The sequence below is a fragment of the Heteronotia binoei genome, chromosome 12 (genome assembly GCF_032191835.1).
Source record: "Heteronotia binoei isolate CCM8104 ecotype False Entrance Well chromosome 12, APGP_CSIRO_Hbin_v1, whole genome shotgun sequence".
In the NCBI taxonomy this organism is placed as follows: domain Eukaryota; kingdom Metazoa; phylum Chordata; class Lepidosauria; order Squamata; family Gekkonidae; genus Heteronotia; species Heteronotia binoei.
The window spans coordinates 26,836,756-26,859,874 of record NC_083234.1 but is presented as its reverse complement, the minus strand read 5'-3'; the positions used below and the strand labels follow the sequence as shown (position 1 = coordinate 26,859,874).

The window sequence follows — 23,119 nt, the reverse complement described above, 5'->3', positions numbered from 1 at the left end:
CCAAACACACTGATAATGTTGAACTGCTTAGCATACCTTAGTACATCTGGTAATATAAATCAACAATGGCCAGTCTGCACTTTAGGTTAATAAGATGCTAGCATAGGCCAGTAAATAAACCACTAGATTTCAACATGCAAACTTAGAACCATGCCCTCCCTCCTCAGCGTCTTGGTCATGGGCAAGTTCTTTTGTTTCACACGCTTATTATAAGAACAGAAAGTAAATACTGTAACCAGCATCCACTGCATTAAGAACTACTTAAGAGTCTGATAATGAGGCATTTACTCCTCTTTCAGGGTTCAATCGCAAAAAAGATTACATCTTTTCACATGGACATACAGTATGTCACAGAAGTGAGTACACCCCCTCACTTTTTGTAAATATTTAAGTATATCTTTTCATGTGACAACACTGAAGAAATGACACTTGGCTACTATGTAAAGTAATGAGTCTACAGCTTGTATAACAGTGTAAATGTGCTGTCTCCTCAGAATTATGCAACACACAGCCATTAATAAACTGCTGGCAACAAAAGTGAGTACACCCCTAAGTGATAACCATCTGCAGGGCTGTCATCCCAGAAGGAAGCCTCTTCTAAAGATGCACAAGAAAGCCCGCAAACGGTTTGCTGCAGAGACAAGCAGACCAAGGACATGGATTTCTGGAACCATGTCCTGTGGTCCAATGAGACCAAGATAAACTTATTTGGTTCACATGGTGTCAAGCGCATGTGGCGGCTACCAGGCGAGTACAAAGACAAGTGTGTCTTGCCTAAAGTCAAGCATGGTGGTGGGAATGTCATGGTCTGGGGCTGCGTGAGTGCTGCCGGCACTGGGGAGCTACAGTTCATTGAGGAAACCATGAATGCCAACATGTACTGTGACATACTGAAGCAGAGCATGATCCCCTCCCTTTGGAGACTGGGCCGCAGGGCAGTATTCCAACATGACCCCAAACACACCTCCAAAACGACCACTGCCTTGCTAAAGAAGCTGAGGGTAAAGGTGATGGACTGGCCAAGCATGCCTCCAGACTCAAGCCCTATTGAGCATCTGTGGGGCATCCTGAAATGGAAGGTGAAGGTGCACAAGGTCTCTTAACATCCACCAGCTACGTGACGTTGTCATGGAGGAGTGGAAGAGGACTCCAGTGGCAACCTGTGAAGCTCTGGTAAACTCTGTGCCCAAGAGGGTTAAGGCAGTGCTGGAAAATAATGGTGGCCACACAAAATATTGACACTTTGGGCCCCATTAGGACATTATCACTTAGGGATGTACTCACTTTTGATGCCAGCAGTTTAGACATTAATGGCTGTGTGTTGCGTAATTGAGGGGACAGCACATTTACTGTTATACAAGCTGCAGACTCACTACTTTACATTGTAGCCAAGTGTCATTTCTTCAGTGTTGTCACAAGACATACTTAAATAATTACAGAATGTGAGGGGGTGTACTCACTTCTGTGACATACTGTAATTCACCTTCTCATATTAGGTCTTTGCAAATCTAAATATATAAGTAAGAGGATACAGAATTTCAATAGAAGCAATGTCCTATTTCTTCCATTGTCCCATTGTTCTTAAATTTATCACTAAACAAGAAATTTTAAAAATGGAATGGAGGTTAAACAATTTGTTATTACAAAACAAGGAGGTCCTTGGTAGAACAAAAAAGCCCTCTAACAATCAGTAAAACAGTATAACATTAAAACTGTAAAATTATAAAATTTTATAATTTATAAAATTAATGGATTTTATAAAGGATCCTGGGATCAAATTTTGCTGAGAGTGGAAGGGATTAAAGGGGGCTGACACTGAGAACATTTCTAATCAAAATGGGAAAAGCATTCACATCTGATGATATGATCTGTAACAATTTCAGCTCCAAGTGGTGACCAAACAGAATTATTATGCTTTCCATTTACCATAGATGGAGAACAATGCTTCCTTTCCTTCTATGCCTCAAATATGCCTCTTTGCAATTTTTTCCAAGTGTTGTTTTACTGATTACCTGATACTAAAACAGGTAGAAATTATAACGATCTTCCCCATTTTGATTCAAACTATGCAGATTTCCAATAGCAGAGAGAACAAAAGCAGAATTCTGTGCAAGATAATCAGACAGTCATAATAAGTTGAAACATTCTTTATTGTGTAAAGTGTTTTCTTTAAGGATTTTTTCTTTGACACACACACATTTTAAAAATTCACATTATTGTACATTTAATATGATCAAGTCAAGAACATGGTTCCAACCTTGGGGTGTGGTGGCAGTACAAGGCATAATTAAAATGACCCTAAGGCATTTACCTGAAATACACCTGGAGGCAAAGAAAATAAAATCACAGAATGGAAACCTTAGACTATTCCAGAGGTGGCCAACGGTAGCTCTCCAGATGTTTTTTTCTTACATCTCCCATCAGCCCCAGCCATTGGCCATGCTGGCTGGGGGCTGATGGGAGTTGTAGGCAAAAAACATCTGGAGAGCTACCGTTGGCCACCCTTGGTATTCTATTCTAGACTCATCAGGTTGTGTCAGATCTTTTTTGGGGAGAAGGATGTGCGTGCAGATGAATATGATCTAAGAGTTGAAAATGTAACAAGGACCTCCAATAATCCTTGTAGTTCTCACTCATGTTCTTAGAGCCAAACTAGATAATACAGTATCCCCGAGTTTGTCACAGGGACCTGGCACCATTCTATAGCTTTTAAAAAAAAAAACTTTTGAGAATGTTGTGGGGGAGCCATACTTTTTCTGGGAACTGCAACACAGGGGGATAAGGAGCTCCTGGTCTCTCCCCTTCTGTTTTTAAGAACCAAAATGTCGAGGTGGGGGGACAAGAGCGCCTCATCTCCCTATGCTGTAGTTCCCAGCAGGATTAGGGTCCCACAGTGTTTGGAAAGTTTTAAAAAGCTCTAAAAATGGCATCATGTCCCTCTGATGGATTTGGGGATGCCTTATTCTCTAGCTTTACCTTAGACTGAACAAAAAAACCCTGAAGCATACCTTCATACTGATATCCACAATTTATTACAAGCCAAACAACATGCCATGTTACGGACATCATTCTATATTCCTAGTATTTTGCATATAGTATCAAATTTACAAAAATTGAACTTTTGTTGAAAACTTTAAAAACAGGAATGCTGCGGATTTTCAGACTCCAATTTTCATTGTTCTGTGACTGCAGCAGTTTGGAGAAAGAAAGGAATACAGGCATTTGGGTTCTGAATGAGTTACAAAAATAATTCTTTCCGTAAACTAAGGCACTGGCAACTTTGTCATGATCAGTCAGATTACTTATATACCTGTCACCACCAGTAAATGGATTTACTTAACCAAGTAAACCACCAAACATCTGAGTTCAGACTGTGGCAGGCATAACTGTCTCTCAGCAGAAGACACTGAGTCAGAGTGACAAGATCCAATGCTGATCAGCTTTCAACTTCAAACACAATCATGTGGCTGGAAGCCACAGCTTCTGCACGCTGACAACGTCACTAAGTTTCCCCTTGATCTTCAGGAAATGCCTCTTGAACTCCAAACCATCACCCTACACAGGAAAAACAAAACAACACATAATCAGTAAATAAACAGTGTGCATGTTGAGCTGTTCAGATAGGAAGATTGAGAAGACAAAACTCCAAAGGCCTTGATCCTCCTGACAGCCCCATGTTTGGGCTGGATATGGGTGATCTGAGACACAGGACTGGAGATCCATGATGATGATGATATTGGATTTATATCCCGCCCGTCACTCCAAATCTCAGAGTCTCAGAGCAGCTCACAATCTCCTTTATCTTCCTCCCCCACAAAAGACACCCTGTGAGGTGCGTGGGGTTGAGACAATGCTTACAGCAGCTGCCCTTTCAAGGACAACCTCTGCCAGAGTTATGGCTGACCCAAGGCCATTCCAGCAGGTGCAAGTGGAGGAGTGGGGAATCAAACTCAGTTCTCCCAGATAAGAGTCTGCACACTTAACCACTACACCAAACTGGCTCTCTGATGGCTCTCAGCAACCCTGCCTTATCAGCTGGAGCTTCTGGAGACTGGAAGAAAGCAACTTTGAGATTAATGCAATCCCCACCACCACCACCACAAAAAAACCCAGCACTTTCTCCATTAGAAATTATTTCAAATATCTTCCAGTTTTGTTTGCACTGCTGAAAGTCTGCCATTGCTTGGAACACTGGTACTATTCATGGCTTCCCACATCAAGGAAAGATAAGTACCCACTGTTCCTCAATTTGCAGGATGTTGAGATTATGAGGAACAGGGAATGTTCAGGTCATATCAAAGACTTGTGTTATATTGCACCATATAAAAATGCTTTCCTGTGATTTTTTTTTTGTTGGATCCAGAACATCCAGTGCAAATGTCAAAACTTTCCTCAGAATTAAGGCTACTGTTTAATTTGGTGTACCTTTGACAGACGGAAATCCACAAGAATTTTGTCTTCCATTTCCACTAGGTTTGCCTTGAAAATTAGTTTGTTGTTTCTTCTGTCCATGGTTGATATGGTGACCTTGCCAAGGAAAAATAATTATTGCTTTATTAGGAGAGGGGAAAGACACTGGTGAGCAAATGAGGAAGACATCTGACTGAAAGTCTCTTTTACAGCCCTCGGGTTCATGACTATGAGATGGAATAGGGCTGCTTTGACTTGCAGACCCTGCTCTGCCCTCATCCCTCCTTGATGCTGCCAACTCCTGGGGATGGGGGGGGTTTACTGCTTCCTTCCACTAGGGTACTCACTGCTCCATCTGTTTGTTTGAGGTATTTCCCACTGGGATGAACAGAATTCCCAGTTCTCCTTCCTGGTTCTGGGGCTTACCCTTAGGGTCTCCTGCTATTCAGAGACTGGTTACCACATGCTCAAAAACTGCTTTTGTCCCAACCCAGGGGGCCCTCTTGCATTAGTGTGCCTAAATGATGGAGGTTCTAGGTGGTAAAGAGACTGACAGTCAACCTCCAAAGTCACAAATGGAAGCCCCTCCAGGAGTTGGCAACGCCAAGGAGGGGTGGGGCAGAGCAGGGTCTGCAGGTCAAAGCATGCCTGTTCCATCAGAACTCTGTGAAACTATCTCATGGCCAAAAGGATGCCAATTTCTGAAGTGTCTTTACCTGGTTTGTGCAGCCTTTCTTCCAGATATAGCCCATCTTTTCACAAACCTCCTTCAAGATGCTGTATGACTGAGCCGCATCCAGCTTCAGAAAGAAACGGGTCATTCTCTTCACCAAGCGTTGCCAAGGGTTCTGCAAGGAAAAGCCAGATGCCATAAAGCCAGTTAGAAGCTGAGTGATTAAAATAAGTCTTCTCAAACCAACTGCTTTAAAATGAAAGATGTATATCAGGTTTCCATCACAACTGTGCTTGTAGGCAACAAACTGGGTGATTAAATAAAACAAGTTGTGGCGAAGAAGTGACATGCAGATGGCAGTACAAGGGGCACTTTCGCAATAATACACTTTCAATCCAATTTAGCAATTGTTTGCAAGCGAGTTTGCCATTTCACACAGTACAATCCACTTGCAAAGTGCATTGCAAGTGAATTATTCACAGCAGGGGTGGCCAAACTGTGGTGTGGGAGCCACACATGGCTCTTTCACATATATTGTGTGCCTCGCAAAGCCCCCACCGCCCCAGCAGCTGGCTTGGAGAATGCATTTAAAATTAAAGTTGCTATCTTTCCACCTCCCCCATCTATTTGCTTTCTTTCTTCCTTTCTTTCAATTTCCCCCCTCCCTCCCTTGTGGCTCTCAAACATCTGACATTCATATCTTGTGGCTCTCAAACATCTGATGTTTATTCTGTGTGGTTCTTACATTAAGCAAGTTTGATCACCTCTGGTTCAGAGCATGTGAAAGCATGGCCTCAGCAACAATAAAAACCACTAGAACTGCACCGCTAGCCTGCTGGCTACTAAGCCTGTACACTCAAAGTAAATCCAGTTGAATTCAATAGGAATTGCACACAAGTATGTGTACTTCAGATCGTAGCCTATGTCACTGGATTCTGTGTAAAGTGAAAAGCAAACTAGTAGTGTACAAGATTACCTGGGAAGAACTTGGCGTGCCAAGCAACTGGCTGTTCAGCAGCATGTGCTCAGGGCAGGCTGGTTGGGAGAAGCTGATCCCTTGCACTAGCTTGTCAATACTCGCTGGGCTGCTGTCCAACAAGGAGAGGCCAGTTCCCAGTTCTGGTTGGGAATTGGAACACGTCATTCTTTCCTCACTGCAATAAATAAAAACACAGAGAGAGAAGGAATTATACGGATTGTACCACAGTGGTGCATTTCCTAAGGTTACTTACTCAGAAGATCACTGCTATATGTCAATTACCACATTTCTATGCTATCCTCCCACCAAGAAGCTCAAGGTCCTTAACTCTTCCCACTCCCCTTTCTAAAGTCCTCATGACTCTGCAAGGTAGGTTAGGTTGAAGGAAAATGAATAGTCCAAAGTTGCAATTGTACTACATGCAATTTTAAAGAGATATACAGCTTCAACTGTCTATGTCAAGTATAGAGGGACATCTTTTATTTAATTTATACCCTACTATTCCACAATCAGGTCTACAAAGCAGCCAACCATCCATGCAGAAGTACAATAAAACTCACCTACATCATTAATAAATGTATCCACCATCACTGATACAAGGTAATTTCCTGTTTTTATGCAACCAATAAGTCTCAACTGTTGGTACCTTAAAAATGTAGCAAAAGCTCATCCCCAGAGCAGCTGTAAGAACAGGAAACTTTTCAAGAGTCATCCCTATGAACCTAACTGCTTTGGGTGCCAATTTTTATATGGTAACTGTGGACAGTTTGTCCAAATTCTCGCAAGGCACTGGTCTCTTCCTTGTTGGGAGTTTGGAAGTTTCTAGGCCACTGACAACTTGCCTATTTCCCTCCTCTCCCTGATTAACCTTTTCTTCACACATAAAATTTCCATACTATTTGAAAGAAGGAACAGAGAGATTGTAGCTTTGTTAGTACAATATTAAAATGCTAAGAAAACCTGAATCAAAATCTCATCAGCAGCTCAACCCTAGAATTTGCTCAAAGCAAGACAGGAAGAATGCCGTCTGATACAAAACAAGAATTCATTAATCTCTGAGGCACTGATGGGCAATCTTTTTAGCAAGTATTTCACAGGCACCCCGTGGAATGCACAGAACTGACTATGTTGTCCATCATCTACGTATGGCATTAGAGGGCAGGCATGACAGGAGAGGCAAGGAACACCCAGGTCTGACTAGGCCAAAAGAGACCAATGATGAACTATTAACTGGACACTACAAGTAAACCAATTGTCACCTGTGTGCAGTTTTCACAGGCGAGAAGTCCATGTCAGATCGAATGTGCTTAGAAAACGCTCCTGGTGAATCTGAAAGCCCCCCTGAAGAGACCCGAGGTCGCTTTATACCTAAAGAGCAAAAACCACAGTGATCAGTACTCAGAAATTATTTCTCATCCTTCTTGGTTAAGGGCTGGGCAAACAAATCATCATTGCTTTTTTGATGTTGGGCATCAGGTTGCAACCTGTCTGATAACAACCAAGGATATCGGGGGTCTCCAGGGCTATGTGCAAGCTAATTTCTGTCTCTCTTGAAAAATGCCAGAAGGAGCTAAACTCAAGTCTTGCTGTTATATATATATACACTGATGTTAAAGCAGCCATGCCAACTTCAGAAGTGATGGGGCCAGCTCTCCAGGCAAAAAAGAAGGGAGGACACTGAAGGCAGTGTTATTACACTTTTTTGGTAAATAAATCAAAAGACACAAACTGCACAAACATAAATTGAAATAGAAGCAGCAATAAAAGCAATGCAAGAGGGTAAAGCTCCAGGGCCAGATGGATTCACATCAAAATTTTACAAATCTCTCAAGGATGAATTAACACCCAAACTGTTGAAGTTGTTAAACACGATAAGAGAAGAAGGGAAAATCCCAAAGACCTGGAGGGAAGCTGTAATCTCTCTGATTCCTAAGGAAGATAAAGATAGCACAAACGTAAAAAATTATAGACCAATCTCATTGTTGAATAATGACTATAAGATCTATACAAGAATTTTAGCAGAGCGACTGAAACAATACCTGACCAACTTTATAAACAAAGACCAAGCGGGATTTCTTCCTAAAAGACAAATAAGGGACAATGTAAGAGCTGTTATTAATGTTGTGGAATACTATGAAAAGCACCCGGAAAAAGAAGTGGCCTTATTTTTTGTTGACGCAGAGAAAGCCTTCGACAACTTAAATTGGGACTTTATGTTTGCGGTAATGGAAAAAATTAATTTAGGGGAACAATTTATAAAAATGACAAGAGCAATATATACAGATCAGCATGCAAAATTGTGTATAAATGCAGACCTTACCAAAGAATTGAAAGTGAGTAAAGGAACAAGGCAAGGATGCCCGCTATCACCATTGTTGTTTATAATGACTCTTGAAATTTTGTTACAACAAATTCAAAAAGATGAAAAAATAGAAGGTCTAAAAATTAGAAGATTCTCTTATAAATATAAAGCTTTTGCAGATGATATAGTGTTCATAATGGAGAATCCGGTTCAAGTGTCACCACTGCTGTTAGCTAAGATAAAAGAATACGGAGAACTAGCAGGATTATACATAAATAAGGAGAAATCGAAATTCCTCTGTAAAAACATGCAACCAAATAAAACAAACGAACTACAAAAGGTGACAGGTTGTGAAGTCACAACCAAAGTTAGGTACCTTGGAATAGAGATAACAATGAAGAACATTGATTTATACAAAAACAATTATGAAAAACTGTGGTGTAAGATGGACAAAGATTTGATGAAATGGAATAAACTCAACTTGTCCTTACTGGGCAGGATAGCTGCAATCAAAATGAATATTTTGCCAAGGATAATGTATTTGTTTCAAACCATCCCGATTGTAAAAGAAGCAAAACAATTCAACAAATGGCAAAGGAAAATCTCTGATTTCATTTGGGCCGGAAAGAAACCAAGGATAAAGATGAAGATCTTAACGGATGCCAAAGAGAGAGGAGGTTTTCAACTTCCCGATCTAAGACTATACCACGATGCAGTTTGTTTGACATGGATAAAAGATTGGATAATGCTGTTAGATAAAAAACCTTTGTGGTTAGAAGCTCACGGAAATAGATTCGGCTGGCATGCATACATGTACTATGGGAAGAATAAAATGGATGGTTTTTTCTCTCACCACTATGTCAGAAATACATTACTAAATACTTGGATAAAATACAAGAAATACGGGGACGAGAGAAAACCATTATGGATAGTGCCAGCAGAAGTAATAAAAATAACAGCTGATTCTGAAGAAAAAAGAGAAATGTCATATAAACAACTGCTTAAGATTCAAGGAGACAAAATTGAATTAAAAACCTCAGAAGAGCTAAATAACAATTATGATTGGTTTCAAATGCAACAAATTAAAAGTTTGATGGAAAATGACATAAAATCAGAGGGGATTAGACGAGAACAAACAGAACTGGAAAGAGTCCTGTTAGGTGACAATGAAAAATTGATATCAAAAGTATATAAGTTATTATTGAAATGGTCTACAGAAGAAGAAGTAGTAAAGTCTCAAATGGTCAAATGGGCAATTAATGTGAATAGAGAAATACAAATGGAAACATGGGAGCACCTCTGGAAGAACTCAATGAAGATATCAACTTGTCAAAGCATTAAGGAGAACTGTTTTAAAATGATGTATAGGTGGTATATGACTCCGAAAAAATTGGCTAAGATAAGTAAGAAAATGTCGGATAGATGTTGGAAATGTAAAAAACATGAAGGTTCTTTCTTCCATATGTGGTGGACATGTGAAAGAGCGAAAGAATTCTGGAAGATGATACAACAAGAAATCACCAAAATTTTGGGCTATGATTTTAAGAAAATTGCAGAGACGTTTTTACTTGGATTACAATTAGAAAAATACCCAAAAGAAGACAGGACTTTAATTTGGTACCTGTTATCAGCTGCTAGGACTTTGTACGCGCAGCTTTGGAAGCAAGAAAAAATACCAGAGAAATGGGAATGGACCATGAAAGTTTTATCGTGGTGTGAAATGGACAAATTAACCAGAACACTAAGAGACTATGATTTAGAGATATTCAAAACGGAGTGGAGAAAATTTAAAGGATATATGGAGAAAACTTGGAAAGTAAAGAAATATTGGACATTTTTTTAGTTGTAAGAATATATATACGGAACTTTGAGCAATCAGAAGTGCCTTTAGTATGGATTTGAACTTATAACCTCGGGGAAGTCAACATTGGAGGGAGGGGGGATGGAAATGTCATATGGGTTAATGTGAAAAAAAAAAGAAAAAATTAAGAAATAGATAAGCTTTGTAACCATATGCTACCAATAAATTGTTTAAAACACAAACTGCACAAACATAGAACCACTTTCCTTGTTGTAATTTTCATTCCGAGAAGTACTGCCACAAATCACTTGTGAGCAGGAAAAATCATAACATGGGAAGGAATTTACTCTCTGGCCTTCTCTCAAGCCAAAGATAAGTTCATCAAGAATCCACAATGGGCCCTCGCTAATAATCTTTCAGAAATTAGTCTTAGAAGCTAGCACTATCTTTGATGGTCTTAAAACTAATTAAATTCTAATTTCAAGACTTTTAAACAGTGCTGGATCCTGGCTAAATTTTCCTGTCAGAGGAATGAACTTTCCTGCCTCCCCTCTCCCATTTATCTCCACAAAACTGCTGCTCCTGGGATAGAGGACCCTGAGGGGGGTCTCCAGCAAGAACAGGGAATTGGAGGAAATTGCCAGTAGTTGTATGGATGCAACCCACAATGTATTCCTTTCCATGGTATGTACCTTAGTGCTATGCAGAATAAGGAATCCATTAAACTGTCTGCAGACCTGTCGTAAGGACTTTAGAAGAAACTGATATATACTGAAATATATTTTTAAGATATTTACCTTTCTTTAGAGGTTTTGTATACCATCTGTCTTTTTTTATGTCTGCAATAGTAAGCCTTGATGTAGGGTTCTCCGTTAATATTTTGAGAAGTAAAGCTGCAAAGAAAAACAAACAATCTGGTCCTACATGACTAATAGTTTTAGAAGCAATCTGAGCAGCTTCCGCCACACAATAATTGTCAACAAATTTAGAAGCTCAAGTGAATTTCTATTTTTCCTCAGTGTGCCTAGCAGACATTTAAAAGGTCTGCATAAATCATAATTTTTGGGATAATGAGCGTCCCCTGAAGGATATGTTCTACAATCAAAAACATTTACGTGGCATAATACTTAGCATTTGTCTAGTGCTTTCAATGCTTGAGGCACTTTACCCATATCATCACACAAGGAGAGAAACACCACTCCACTCCCTTCGCACAGCTTCCAAACCCCTCAAACAAGGATATTACAATTAGTCAAATGAGATACCTAAGGGCAATGAATCAATCTTCTTCCATGGTGAAATGTACGTTTTCTTTTCTTTCCAATCACAGTATTCTTGACAAGCATCACTAGGCTGGTCCCATGGCAATTCTGCAGGAAAGGAAGCCAAATTCCTTGACAAACCTGGAAGCAGTCTTGGAGAAAGGCATATGTAGAAGACTGGCTCTCTGTAATAAGGGATTTCATCCTATCATAAAGAGGTACTCTAGGGCTCCAGTCAACCATTGGCCTGGGCTAACCTGATCTCATCACATCTTGAAAGTTAAGCAGGTTGGTCCAGGCTAGTATTTGGATGGGAGACCACCAAGGAAATCCAGAGTTGCGACGCAGAGGCAGGCAGTGGCCAACCACGTCTGTTTGTCTCTTGTCTTGAAAACCTTACAGGGTCATCGTAAGTTGGTTGCAACTTGACAGCACTTTCCGTTACCAACATCTATCATGTAAGAGCTTGAGGCAAAGTTACTGACAACTTGCAGGTCACCTCAGACAAAGAAACCAGCATCAGCACACAAGCTGAGAGTAATATAAGCCTCTAGCCATCCAAGTTCACTGATAAGAATCTCATGGCATATCAAGGGATGTAGCAATTTCACAGAAATTATGGGCTGGGTGTTTTACACATTGACCAGGATAAAAGGAAAGATTTACTCTATTTCTCCCTCTCTAAGTCACTGCAGATCTATCTGCTTAAGAATAACCATGCAACATTAAGAAAGAAGGTTTAAATGAACATTCTGCAATAGATTTTTTGGCTAGGGACATTAGGAGGGACAGTGGCTCAGTGGTAGAGCATCTGCTTGGTAAGCAGAAGGTCCCAGGTTCAATCCCTGGCATCTCCAACTAAAAAGGGTCCAGGCAAATAGGCGTGAAAAACCTCAGCTTGAGACCCTGGAGAGCCGCTGCCAGTCTGAGTAGACAATACTGACTTTGATGGACAGAGTCTGATTCAGTATATGGCAGCTTCATATGTTCATATTGCTTCAATTTAAATGAATATTCTCTCAAAAAATAAAAAACAAAGTATAGTAAAAGAAGGGAAATTAACTACGATTAGGAATTTATGGGGTTGATAGAAAGAGAAGATACTGGGTTGGATGCAGATTACATTTTTCAACAGTAACATAGAACTTTCCTGCACCTCCCCCTCCCCACTGACCTTCCCCAAATCAAGCCAAGATTGGGGACCCTGAAGAATGATATGAAGAGATCTGCTGAGAGAAGGGGGGATTGCAGGAAACTGCTCATTTATCTTGGATTCAACTCACAGTCTTGTGTAAGGGTGGCCAAACTTGCTTAGCATAAGAGCCACACAGAATAAACGTCAGATGTTTGAGAGCCACAAGATATGATTACACACGCCTTTATTAAAACGCTTAATACTTTCTAATAAAATACATATGTGTGCACTTTACAACAAGAACATGCTAGAAGAAGACTTTTTAAAAAACAAAAGCTGGGAATAACAGACCAGCGTAGGGAAAGCCTGGGGAATTATTTTTTGGCATCAATGGGAGAAGGAAAAACACATGTACCATATAAATCACTGACCATCTTTTGCATCATTATGCTTCTCTGTTTTGACACAAAAGTTAGCAAATACAGCTCCTATAAGAGCTATGAAACTAAGGGGGAATTTCTATCCCTCCTTTCTGTGGCTCCCTCAGCTCTTGCACTTTTCCCCCACTCTGGGTCTCTGGGCAATCTCTGGGGTGGTAGAGAAGAGACTGCAAGCCTATTAATCTCTCCTTTTCCACTTCACACACAGCGGAAGTAGTTGCGTACCTATGGGTCGGCGCTCAGAGACTGACTGAGGTCACGATACTAAGCACACTTACTTGAGAGTAAGCCTGCATTAAGTTCCTCCTTGACCGGCAATATGTGTTAAAGAGCTGCATGTGGCTCCTGAACCACTCTTTGGCCACCCTGGTCTTGTGTTAAACCTGGAAATGAACTGCACTGAACATCCCAGTCCCTCAAGAAAAGAAGTCATTTGGTCCTATACAATATTAGAACTTACCTCAGAATACAGCTTTGATCAGTGTTTTAAAGTTTATAAATATCCTGGATGCCCAACTGAGAATCAGTGTTCCCTCTAAGCTGAGTTAGTATGAGCTATCTCAAAGATTTTTAGCCTCCAGCTCACACATTTTTGTCTCCGCTCAGGAAAATTGACTCCAAAGCACTATAATTTATGCAGTAGCTCACAACTTTAATACTAATAGCTCACAAAGTAGAATTTTTGCTCACAAGACTCTGCGGCTTAGAGGGAACATTGCTGAGAATACTGCTAACTTGTACCACTATTAAAAAAAAAACCCTACATGTGCTAGATGGTCAAATCCACGTTTGCAAAACTAAAACATGCACATCCTTTACCTCCTGCCAGCATAGCAGTGAGCACTATTCCGCAGGACCAGACATCAACGGGCTCAGCATGAAAATCTTTTCTTTTAAGGACCTCTGGGGCGATATATGGGAGTGTGCCACACATCTTGTTCAACAATCGCTCACGACCATTGTATTTAAACACAGTTGCTAGACCGAAGTCTGAGATTTTTAGGTTATCTAAGGAAACAGAAGGAAAGAATAAGTATGCCACATATAATGCTACTTTTTATTGTTTTTCCTCAAGTGCAGCAAGATCTATTGAAATGATCAGTCTAATGAGACAGCACAAGTCCATGTGTAAGATTCCAGGGTCAAACAACAGTGAATAACTGCTGTCATAATGCCTTGCATAGAGATATCAATCTGGATGGTCACTGGTGAAGACAAAAGGACAGATTGTATGATCCTACGTCAAGGAAGGTTAAGTTCCACATTCAAAATAACAAATGAATTTGGCTAAACAAAACTCAAAGGTAAGCTTATCTTTTCCTGTTTTCCCAAGCAGCTACCCATTTTAAGTCCATTAACATATTTTTTTTCTCTTACCTCTTTCATCTAGCAAGAGATTCTCAGGCTTAATATCCCTGTGTGTTACTCCTATACTGTGGAGGTAGACCTTTAAAAACAATACAAACTATTAATTTCATGTTCTTCCTGGGGAGGAGAAACAAGCTTGAAAAAAAAGTATAAAGAAACTTACCACACCAGCTATAAGTTGGTGGAAAAATTTCTGTGCATCTGCTTCAGGCATTCCTATATCAGGCTCTGAAAGAAAACACCTTATCAGGAAGAAGCTGATACTTTGGGGGGGGGGGGGGGGCGGGGTTAAGGAAAAAAAGTTGTCACATGGCATAATGTGTTATAGCACTCCAATTGTCTGCCCTGAAACAGCTGCAGTTGTAGGCTCCAAAGCAGCATGTGCAATAGCAAAGATTTTAATTGGAATATCCAACTGAAAATTTTAATAACATTAATAAATAAGAACATAGATTCAGGTGCGTAGCTGTGTTGGTGTGAAACAAAACAAAGTTTGGGTCCAGTGGCACTTTTAAGACCAACACAGTTTGATCCTGGGTATAAGCTTTTGTGTGCATGCACAATTCATCAGATACCATATGAAGGTTGGTCTTAAAGGTGTTGGGTCTTAAAAGTGCCACTGGACTCAAATTTTGTTCTATTAATAAAAGCAGTTTGCTTTGGATGCATCTACATACCTCTGAAACAATATATGATAGTCACTTCCAGCTGCAACCATATCTTGGGGGACACCAAATATTGCATGTCACCTGAATGTCAATCTATGCCATGCTATAGGTGGTGGCTGATAGTGAGAGTGTGTGTGTGTGCATGCTGTGCTTATATGTTATCATTTTCTTCCCAGGTCATATTGAAAACTGAAAAAAAGAAAGGGAAAGCACCAGTACAGCAGTCTAAGAAAGAAAATTCCAGAGAGATACAAGTATCAGTTTTCTAGGGCCCAAGGAGTTTGAATCAAGAGACTTGCTCAATATCAACTGAACCAGGGTCCCCCCCCCCCCCCCCCGTCTCAGAGGACCTGCTTAAAAAGAAAAGCAGCTCAATTAAAGGTACAACCTAAGACCACTCCAAGCCATTTTCCCATCTACTGCTTTTATCTCTGGTGAATACCAGCCAAGAGCCAGACAATTCAATACTCCTTCACACCTCAGGTGGCTTTAAATATTATGTAGTCATCTCCTAGGTAAGGGATGAAATTATAAGGTGCCAAAAGCAGCAGCAGAGACCACACACACCCATTTGTTGCCCAAGCCCACCCACTTCACTTCATTACAGAGGTGGCCATGCTGACTTAATACGATTCACATAGCTTGTTGGAGAGGCTGTTTAAGCACATCCTTTGAAAACACTGGTTCATCACTGCTGAACAGGCTCTTTGCTTAAAATATACTGGGGCCCTAACAACTAACTCCTCCATTTCCTGAGGGTCTTTTTTATTTAGGTTGGACAGTTGAACCCGGATTGTCATAACTGCTCTAAAGAGCTGCCACTTGTAGTACTCATTCATCAGCACAGTTATCTGTAACATCTCAGCTTCATAAATATTTCCACTGTAGAACCATTGCATGGAATGAGCGACACTGAAAAATGTGGGCCCATTCTTTAAATTACTTGTGGTAACATTATATTATTGCAATAACTGAGTTCTGCACAATATTCACTATATATATTCATGCACACAACTCTCTGGATACAGAGACTCTTTTAGCACTTGTGCATATAACCATGGCACAGCAAGCCTATGCAGCTTGAGCATGATAGAAGGGGAAATGTGGGGAGGAATTAATATATTTATTTTAATTTTTTATTTGCCACATTTCTAAACCTCAGGGAAAGAAAAAGAGACTGGATTTATACCCTACCCTTCACTACCCAAAGGAGTCTCAAAGCAGCTAACAATCTCCTTTCCCTTGCCCTCCCCACAACAGACACCCTGTGAGGTAGGTGGGACTGAGAGAGCTCTTTCGAGAACTGCTCTTGAGAGCAGCTCTTTCAAGAACTGTGACTGACCCAAGATGCATGTGGAGAAGTGGGGAATCAAACCTGGTTCTCCCAGGTAAGAGTTGCAATCTAAAGACAATGGAAATAATACATCAATAAGAACCACAGACTGAAAGCAGCACCCCAAAAGGACATGAGCTTTTACTACTGCAATATAGCCACTGAGGAGTCTTCTTTTCCTGCCATTGCAGTCAGGACTTGGTGAACAGATGAAACATTACCAGGCAAATCTGGAGAGATTTGGAGTAAATTTTTCACATTTACAGAGCAACTGGATCCCGATGTTCACCTTCACCACTAGCATTGCCATGTAACCCACCCCTGAAGCTTAGAAAGCACCCTGTACCTATTCGGTCAAAGAGTTCTCCTCCACTGCAGTACTCAAGGAAGAGATACTGAATACTGCCTTCTCGTCGGTGCCCATAGAATTTTACAATGTTCTCATGACTTAACATTTTGTTAATGCATATTTCCTTCTTAATCTGATCTGGGCACTCTGCTGCTCGTTTCATGTCAACAATTTTCACTGCAACTGCTTCTTCAGTGCGTCTGTTGACAGCTAGTTGAACTCTAAAGGGATGAAAAATATGACAAAGGAGAAAGACAGGTCACATTGTTAATATCTACTACAATTATGTATTAGCCTAAACCCTGATCACTACCCACAGTCCATCCTTTATCCTTTCAGACAGAAATACAATTTCTTTAATATTTTTTTTTAAATCCTTGAAAAAAGAAATTAATTGTATCAAGAATTCACAACTCATAAAAAAGGTAAAGATAGTCCCTTGTGCAAGCACCGAGTCGTTACATACCCATGGGGGTGACGGTCACATCATGACATTTTCTTGGCAGACTTTTTACAGGGTTATTTGCCATTGGGTTCTCCAGACATCTACACTTTACTCCCAGCAAGCTGGCTACTCATTTTACTAACCTCAGAAGGATGGAAGGCTGAGTTAACCTTGAGCCAGCTACCTGAACCCAGCTTCCGCTGGGATCAAATGCAAGTCATGAGCAAAATTTGGACTGTAGTACTGCAGCTTACCACTCTGTGCCACAGGGCTCCTTCTCACAACTCATAGTGTCTCCTTATGCTGCATTCAAGCAAGCATTTTCTGCCTCTGCAAGGCAAGCATCATATGTTGGTGACTATACTCACTCTCCGTAGGCCCCTTCTCCAAGAGTCTGCACTAGGTCCCAGTCCTCCACAAAGGGCACTGCCATGTTTACAAACACCACATATACTACAGAAATAAAAGAAACAATAGATTGGTCACATAGAAACAGCCTCTTGTCTGGGCATATACATGTTCCTGCACCAAAAAAACCTGACATTTTAAGAACGTTAAGGCTACAACCCAAACTGTGACACTAGACCAGATTACAGGAGCCTTCATGGATCTGTTTACAAAAACCAAATCAACTTGAGCTTACTTGATCTGGTATGCAGCCTAAAACGGCAGGGGCCCTTGCCTGTTTAAGTGTGGCATGCCTTCAGCATATCTATGATGCAATGATCACTTGTGAGGCACCATTGCTTTAAACAGTCACAAGGAGATTAAAATCTCTTTGACTGAAGCAGCACATTAACTGCTAAATCACACTGCTTTTTGGTAACAGTGTTCCCTTACAACATTCAATCTTTTCAGGGTACAGCCCTCAACCTGTAAGGAGTATATTGTATCTATAAGGGATATACTGAACGGGAGGGGTTTTGTTCCAGGTTTAAAATAAAGCCCCATATTTCTCAGCTAATAAATAGACAATGTATTAAAAATCTTTATTTTAAAATAATCTGAAAACTCTAGATCTGATTAAATAAAACATTACAGAATACATACACTGGCATATGCCATACAAATCAGTCCTATATCAAAATACATGCCATTCTTCTTCTAGCTAAGTTGACTTTAAGAAATTTCAAAGCTTCTTACCAACAGCTTTGCTAAAAATGGGGAAAGCGGATCTCAGTGAATTCCAAAACTGAGAGATGTAAGGATTATAGGGTATGACCAGTTTATACAGATCCTATTACATAGGGCAGTATGTGACTTTACAGAACATTTCAATTCATGCCTTCTAAAGATGTTATATGATGCTCCTCTAATAAACAGTGTTTTTACAATCAGATTTTCACAAACACAGACATGAGAAGGGTCAATGAGAATTAACAATGGAATGCAAGACAAAACAGAAAAGTCTTCACCCACTGGTGGAAGACAAAGATAGAAGTGGACAGATAAAACTCAAAGGTCAAAGGCAGAACTTGCTGCCATAAATTTGCTCCTCCCTCTGCCTCCAGTGCCTAGTCACTGAACACACTCTGAACCATAAAAAGGGCTATAGTCTTCAAAATAGTTTGAGCACTCATATTTTCCTCTAGTATCTGTTGTCATTTAACATATGGATCGATTTACTTATTTGGCATGAAATCATGCACACCCTTAAGACACCTTAAAAAGTCATTGCTCCAACTAGTAAGCAGCATGTATACATTATTCCAGAATTTTCTAACATAGACCCATTTATGGATGACCCTTATGCCAGACTACCCAAACTATGCATTTCAGAATTTGTTAATCTGTAACCTCATATACCACATAGAATGAGGAATTTTGAACCCTGCAGTGTCTTTACTAGACAGAACTTTTCTAACACTTTTACTATGTAGAATGGCTGCGGCAAATGGAGATGTTCTAAACTTTTATGTGACTTGGTTAAGAATAAAAGCTACTGCTTCAAATGACAGCCATTCCAAAAATGACATCCCGGGAAGTTACTTTAAAATCATTCATTAGGAGCCATGTTGCCCCACAAAATAAGAACTGCAGGGCAAATGACCATAAACTTGCAGAGGACCACCAAAATAAAAAACACTGTATAATTATCACTATCACCAAGGCCCAGTATGAGCAATTTGCTGTGTTCAACCCCACACACTTTGGATAACTACGTGGGGAATGAACATCAATAAGAGCAAATTTTCCCAGGCCTCCAAACACAATAACCAAGGAGAGGACAATTGCAGTGCCTTGAATAAGAGCAGGCCAAGAAGTGCAGGGGTAGGCGTTAGAAATTAGAAACCCTACCCGATTTTTTTCTATTTAAAAATTTACCATGGGGTTTGTAGGGCACTAAAGCTTAGCAACCAAGCTACCTGATGCCCCCCCCCCATACGTTCTCCCTCAAAGTCTCTCATGATGGAGGGCAGGGGTCACTTCGTAGAACAAGAGGTGCCGCTGGAGCTCATTAGCACGACTCATCTACATGACTCATCCGCATATGCCACACACCCCTGGCATTGCCGGAAGATGTACTAAATCATATCAGCAGCTACCTTAAAACGCTTCTTGAATTCTAATTGCCGTAATAAAACCTTACTCCCATCATACTTTTTTAAATGACTTTCTCCTATGTGGCACGACGAAGATTTCCATCTGTCTGCTTGATATGTTTGGGTTATTTTCCTATGTTTTTGTGGGGGAAATATCAGAAAATTTGTCGAATCTTAGAATTTAGCAAAATTCTCACAGGGGGTTTGAACAACGCAGCCCAGAAGCAAGTATTTTGGGGGGGGGGGGCGTTACAGAGCATAATAAAGCGTACAGGCTCCAGACTCAGAGCTCTGCTCCTGTGAGCTTCTGCCCCAAATGAGGCCTGTTGGCGGGACACGAGAGGCATCATCCATAGCCACACACGGGGGCGGGTGGAACTTCCCCAGAGAAGCAAAGAAAGAGAGCAGCCCTCCGGAGGAAGAGACGGGGGAGGGATGGGGTGAAGCATGGGGGGCAGCTGGCCGAGTTGAGGCTGCCTCTGAGCGCACCCCAGAACATCTGGGCCAGAAGTTTGTTTGGGTTAAGACGCGACTCAACCCGCGTGGCGGCGGCGTCCCCATCCCCACCGCCTCAGCCGCGCCTCGCCTCACCCGCCCGGCGGCTCCCTGCTCCGCGGCTCCTCAGCAAACGGCGCTTCCCGCCCAGCAGCACCACCAGCCGCCGCGGCGGCGGGAAAGGCCAACACTCGGTAGTAGCCGGAGGAGAAATGAAAAGTGGCGGCGAGGAAGAAGCCGCCTCGGAATTCCGGCGCCAGCCCCGCCCCCGGCCCGCCTCAGCTCCTCCCAGCCGGCCGGGCAGCATGGCGCGCGTAGGAAAGCGTCTCAGGCGCACCACCCTCTCGGCCCCCTTCGCGGCGCTCCCACAAACAGCGCCCTGTCCAGAACAGCCGCGCTAACGGCAAGGAAATCTTATATGGATTGTCGCTCGCTCTTGTGTGTTCTTTAAAATCCCGCCTTTCTTCCGGGCGGGATGTCTCGGTCCCTCTGGCTCGTTTTCTTCTCAAAATAACCCCGTGAGGGAGAACAAGGTTGGAGTGCAGCGGCACCTTTAAGACCAACAGTTTGATTCGCAACGTTTTCGTGCGCAAGCACACTCCTTTAGAGACAGTGAAAAGAGAGCTTCGTGGCTGAATGGGCGTCTGAACCTGACACCGGATTTTACACAGGCGTAGAGAATGCCATCGGATTTAAAAAAAATAAAAGAACCACCGCCGGGAGATTTTTAGCCCAGCCTTTTAAGTATAGTTGACACCCTCTAATGAGGCGTGGCCCACAGATCCCCCAGTTACAACTTATCTCTACAATGCAAAGATCCGTTCCCTTGGAGAAAATGGATTCCCGTTTTGCTAAAAGCGTAAAAGGATTTTTGTGCTTGCCGACCAGGGTTCTAGCCTAGTTTCTTGCCTGATATGTTTTGTTTTGTTTTTGTTTGTTTTTTTTTTTGGGGGGGGGACTTATTCTTAAATGCTACAGGATAGTTTTTAAACGCTACTTCTGAGGAGCCTAGGCAGCATGAATGGTTCTTCCTTCAGGGAATTGGATTCCACGCAGAAATTATTTAAGAATTTGCATAGACTGTGTTTCCTATATAAGAGTTTGGACTGGATTCCTTTGTTTCTGCAGTGGGACTCTAATGAATGAATGACTTCATTTTCTACAGTGTTAATGTGGTATCCCTGATTATTAACAGACATTGATTTGTAAAACCACTGATTTTTATACATTAGTTTTTATATACACATTTGTTTTTTTCTTTGTTCTGCACTGTATAGCCACTTGTTTTCCCTTATTTAACCAAAAATAACCATAAATACTTGGAGACTAATGTGTAGGCTCAGGCTGTGAAGTACTATGCAGAGCCTGCCCTTCTAACAGCACAGCAATGTTTTATTTTGAACCATTACGGAACACTATAACTATTACTATATGAGGAAGTGCTTTCACAGACACATACAGTACTTAGCTTTTGGAATATTGTTAGCAAACAGACCCCTCCTGCAAGAGGAGCAGTTATGCTAATCAAGACACCACCTTTCACTCTAATGTCACCCCAAAATCATATTTGCAGGGCACTGCTTGGCCTAGAAATGACAGCTGGAACACAAGCAATGATTACTGTCAAGCAAAAGCCTGGAAAACATGTTTTTGGAAGGCGAACCATGGCAACTTCCTCCCCATTTCAAAGAAAGATGTGTTAAGATAATGGGGCTCCCAAGAGAGACATCTACATTACTTTTAACTAACTTCACTCACATCTGACCATATGTTCCCCACCTGTTTTAACACTATTTCCCAAAAAAGTTAACATCCCAATTTAATCAAAAGGGTCACAGAGCCATAAACATCTCCAGAACCATTCAGATCCCCTCATGTGATATCATCTGTCAAAGCACCATTTGGGGGACATAACACTTTCATCTTTGGGTATAAATATAGGTTCAGATCAATAACTGTGTATGTGCTCTTAGCATCAATCTCACACCCTCCACCGTGGACTGTGGGGTACAGTTCTTGTCCAGTTTCAGTGGCTGTAAATTTTCACTTCAACTTATCACCTGTTCATCTATTCAAACAAGTTTCCTTTCTACCTCTTCTCCCCCAACACACACACACATCAACTTCATATCTGGATGGAATTCACTCTCTACCTTATCTTCCCCCTTAAACAGGATTTCCAAATTTCTGAAGTGAACTGTGACACACAATAGCTCAATTTAATTAAATGTTGGTAATCTTTAAAGTGCCCCTGAACTTGTTTTATTTGTATGATCTTCAGCCAGTAACACAAACTCAGCACAACCTACCTCTCAGGGTTGTTGTGAGGAAGAGAGAGCAGTGTAAGTGGCTTTGGGTCCCATGCAGAGAAAAAGGCAAAGAATAAATTAAATTAAATTAATTCTTTGAAGACCATGAAGCAGAAGATGATGATACTGGATTTATATCCCACCCTCCACTCCAAATCTCAGCATCTCAGAGCGGCTCACAATCTCCTTTACCTTCCTCCCCGACAAGAGACACCCTGTGAGGTGGGTGGGGCTGAGAGGACTGCCCTTTCAAGGACAACCTCTGCCAGAGCTACGGCTGACCCAAGGCCATTCCAGCAGGTGCAAGTGGAGGAGTGGGGAATCAAACCCAGTTCTTCCAGATAAGAGTCCGCACACTTAACCACTGCATCAAACTGGCTCTCTTCAGCATAGGTAGGCAAAGGAAACTTTGCTTCTTAGTGCAGCAAGTAAATGTTTCATGCAGTATAAAATTGAAAAAGAGCCCAGGGAATATACATTTTACAGATGTAGGTGAGCAAACCAGATAGAAAATAAGGCTCAACTGTGACAGATCCACCCTTTGTTTAAATTGCAGACATTCAGACTCATTCTTACAAACCATAATGTGTTAATGAAGAACACACAC

General features: G+C 41.3%; 1 protein-coding gene across 1 annotated transcript; it reads right to left on the bottom strand.

The window, feature by feature from the left end:
- Positions 1-2,132: 2,132 nt before the first annotated feature.
- On the bottom strand, positions 2,133-20,608 carry CHEK1 (checkpoint kinase 1). The gene is made up of 13 exons (XM_060251539.1): positions 20,300-20,608; positions 17,534-17,618; positions 16,718-16,941; positions 14,534-14,598; positions 14,380-14,449; positions 13,822-14,010; positions 11,431-11,535; positions 10,963-11,058; positions 7,322-7,430; positions 6,060-6,237; positions 5,127-5,258; positions 4,426-4,527; positions 2,133-3,555 (listed from the first exon to the last, which is right to left on the bottom strand). The coding sequence occupies exons 1-13, from the start codon at positions 20,508-20,510 to the stop codon at positions 3,460-3,462; spliced, it is 1,662 nt and encodes a 553-aa protein (XP_060107522.1). The 5' UTR covers positions 20,511-20,608; the 3' UTR covers positions 2,133-3,459.
- Between the last annotated feature and the right edge of the window lie 2,511 nt (positions 20,609-23,119).

Bases quoted from the DNA above. Each gene is read 5' to 3' on its own strand.
- CHEK1 (XM_060251539.1), bottom strand. From the start codon at position 20,510: ATGCTGCCCGGCCGGCTGGGAGGAGCTGAGGCGGGCCGGGGGCGGGGC. The intron at 14,450-14,533 runs GTAAGTTTCTTT...TTGTTTTTAAAG, and splicing joins ACCAACTTATAGCTGGTGTG to GTCTACCTCCACAGTATAGG. The intron at 11,059-11,430 runs GTATCTCATTTG...TTTTCTTTGCAG, and splicing joins GATTGATTCATTGCCCTTAG to CTTTACTTCTCAAAATATTA.